Source organism: Botrytis cinerea, chromosome 8, assembly GCF_000143535.2.
Source record: "Botrytis cinerea B05.10 chromosome 8, complete sequence".
NCBI lineage: Eukaryota > Fungi > Ascomycota > Leotiomycetes > Helotiales > Sclerotiniaceae > Botrytis > Botrytis cinerea.
The window spans coordinates 1,509,316-1,511,701 of NC_037317.1; the positions used below are offsets into that span (position 1 = coordinate 1,509,316).

Consider the following 2,386-nt stretch of genomic DNA (forward strand, 5'->3'; position numbering starts at 1 on the left):
AAAAGCCAATTTTTCCACCAAAGCTCCAGTGACTGGCGTCATGCATGTTAATATGACTGACACCTTGGTAATGCAGGCATTGCTGGTATTACAAGCCTAATTTAGAGCTTGTAAGGCGGATAGGAAGTCCAGTGAGGGCAACCATCATGTCAAGTGGAAGTTTTGAATCCATTTCCCGCTTTTCTCTCACGGCCGCGAGCAACCTTGCCCATAATCTAAAGCCGGGAAAGTTTGCCTCGACCAATCGGGCGGCAGATAAATAGGCAACTTGTCTATACTAAGACACCGAGGAGGTGGTATCAAGTCATGCCATCTAATCAATAGCTTGGATGGTCTTTAATGCGTACCATGTTTGAATGGAAGAAGTGTACGTAAGCATTGCATTGAGCTTATATCATATCAAAAGAGATAGCTGGCCCCTTCTTCAGAAACAGTAATTTTCATGAAAACTAATTTAGGCCTTCTCAAAAGTTTGAAAATAAGGCGGTACTCGAAATACGAACAGGAAACCCGAAATTGTAATCCCTCAGCACATGAGCCTATTCTTGTTCCAGACAATGACCTAGACCTATCCGACAATCCAAAGAAAGAAATTGAAGCCTAAAATACGGAGACGATCATCCAAGGTGTGAATCATGCATGATATCCTATGCAACGCGCGGCGCTATGCAAACAATAAAGACGATTTGATATCCCAATATCATGACGGATGAGTAACAGCAAAAAGAAACGAGTCAAACTGTGTAAGCACTACCATTCCATAAAAAGACCCCCCACTGGCTCTCCTTCCCCCTTTTATTTTTACACACAACTTCCCATGCGGGAATACAAGGATGTATTACCTGCGTTTGGATTAGCTTCAGACTCGTTTCAAACGGCGCTCATTAATTGAAATTGTTACCCACTAGGTTCCGACTCGCCTTTTAATCCAGTCAGTGGTGCAATTTCCACATCTTTGATGTTCGCATGATGTACAGTGTGTGTTTAGAACGGCCGTCATAGCTCCATGACCATTCAAACCACAGTTACAGCAATACCAGATCTCATCGTAAACGTATTGCGGCTCACTGGTGAGCTGTCCGCTGCTTTTACTGCCATGGTTGTGTTTGCCACTGCTCGAATGTTTGTGATAAGAATGGCCGCGACTAGATTCATGGCCAGCCTGTAACGATGGTTGCGTGCGTTTGCGATCATGATTTGAAGATATTGCTACCAGCGATTGAGAGTGCATTTTGATAGCAAAAATGCAATCGAATGGCCAAGCGGGTAAGAATGCGGAGATTTGAAACAACTTATAGACGGCTTGTAGAAAAATGAAGAAGATCTGAGGACTTGAAGGGTGGCAACTGCTTTTCGATGGAAAGGAGTTCAAAGATTCTTAAATATTCAAAGATGTTCGACGGCATCTTGAAATTGGTTGCCCTCTATAGTAATTTGACACCACAGATGCCGCCCTTCACAGCCCGGAACAAGGTCCTCTTACTCTATACTGATACTGTGAGAGATGCTTTCCAAAGCTTTCCCCCGTATGATAGGTCACAGCTGAAATACTCTGAGTTCACCGGAAAATCAATTGATGCCCCATTCCGCCCTTCACAGCCCGGAATAAGGTCCCCTTGCTCCATACTGAAACTGTGAGAGATGTTTTCCAAAGCTTTTCCCCGTATGATAGGTCACAGCTAAAATACTCTGAGTTCACCGGAAAATCAATTGATGCCCCATTCCGCCCTTTGAAAAATAGTGGCATCTCGGGGTGGCTGTGATAATTTAAAAGCAAAGAGAAGGCTATCTTCTTCCAAGAAAATATCTCACCAGGCATATACTACTCAGAAATATGATGGAGCAGATTGAAATCCTGCGATGGACCAGGCTCCGAGATGGGGAATGTATTTGCTTAAAATCCCGCTCTTTTCGGCTTGGCAGTCATAAGGAGGAAAGTCTTCAGACAAGGTTAATTGGAACGATGCCATCATGATCGATAAGGTCATTTTTGCATCGCGAGACCATGGACACAAAGATAGAAAAAGGAAACGTGGCTGTATCAGGAAATAGGCAGAATCACTATGTCTACAGGGCGGGCTTGCAAATTGGATGTAAGCTTTTATTTATTGAAAGAAACTCAATATTGAAAGTAAATTTATCGTCTCCAGTCATCTGAATGTTCGCATTGAGTTCAGAATTAAAATCCTTTTGTCATCGGACTGCCATCTTGACTATTGAAAATCCCGGGCAGAACCATACAACAAGACAAAGGATGAAAATACGATTTACACAACTAGAGATGGTTTTTATTTTTCTGTGTGAGAGCTTTCCACGATGACATTTCACATCCAAGAATTGATGTAAAAGGCATTTGCATGCAGAAAAAATCCATGAAGCAAAAAGT

General features: G+C 42.7%; 1 protein-coding gene across 1 annotated transcript; it reads left to right on the top strand.

Moving 5' to 3' along the window:
- The first annotated feature begins 890 nt into the window (after window positions 1-890).
- Window positions 891-1,987, top strand: BCIN_08g03920 (hypothetical protein). Its single transcript, XM_024694607.1, has one exon. The coding sequence runs from the start codon at window positions 1,357-1,359 to the stop codon at window positions 1,636-1,638; it is 282 nt and encodes a 93-aa protein (XP_024550397.1). The 5' UTR covers window positions 891-1,356; the 3' UTR covers window positions 1,639-1,987.
- Window positions 1,988-2,386: the final 399 nt, after the last annotated feature.

What these genes read in the sequence shown, in the direction of transcription:
- BCIN_08g03920 (XM_024694607.1), top strand. Translation starts at nt 1,357, where the DNA reads ATGGAAAGGAGTTCAAAGATTCTTAAATATTCAAAGATGTTCGACGGC.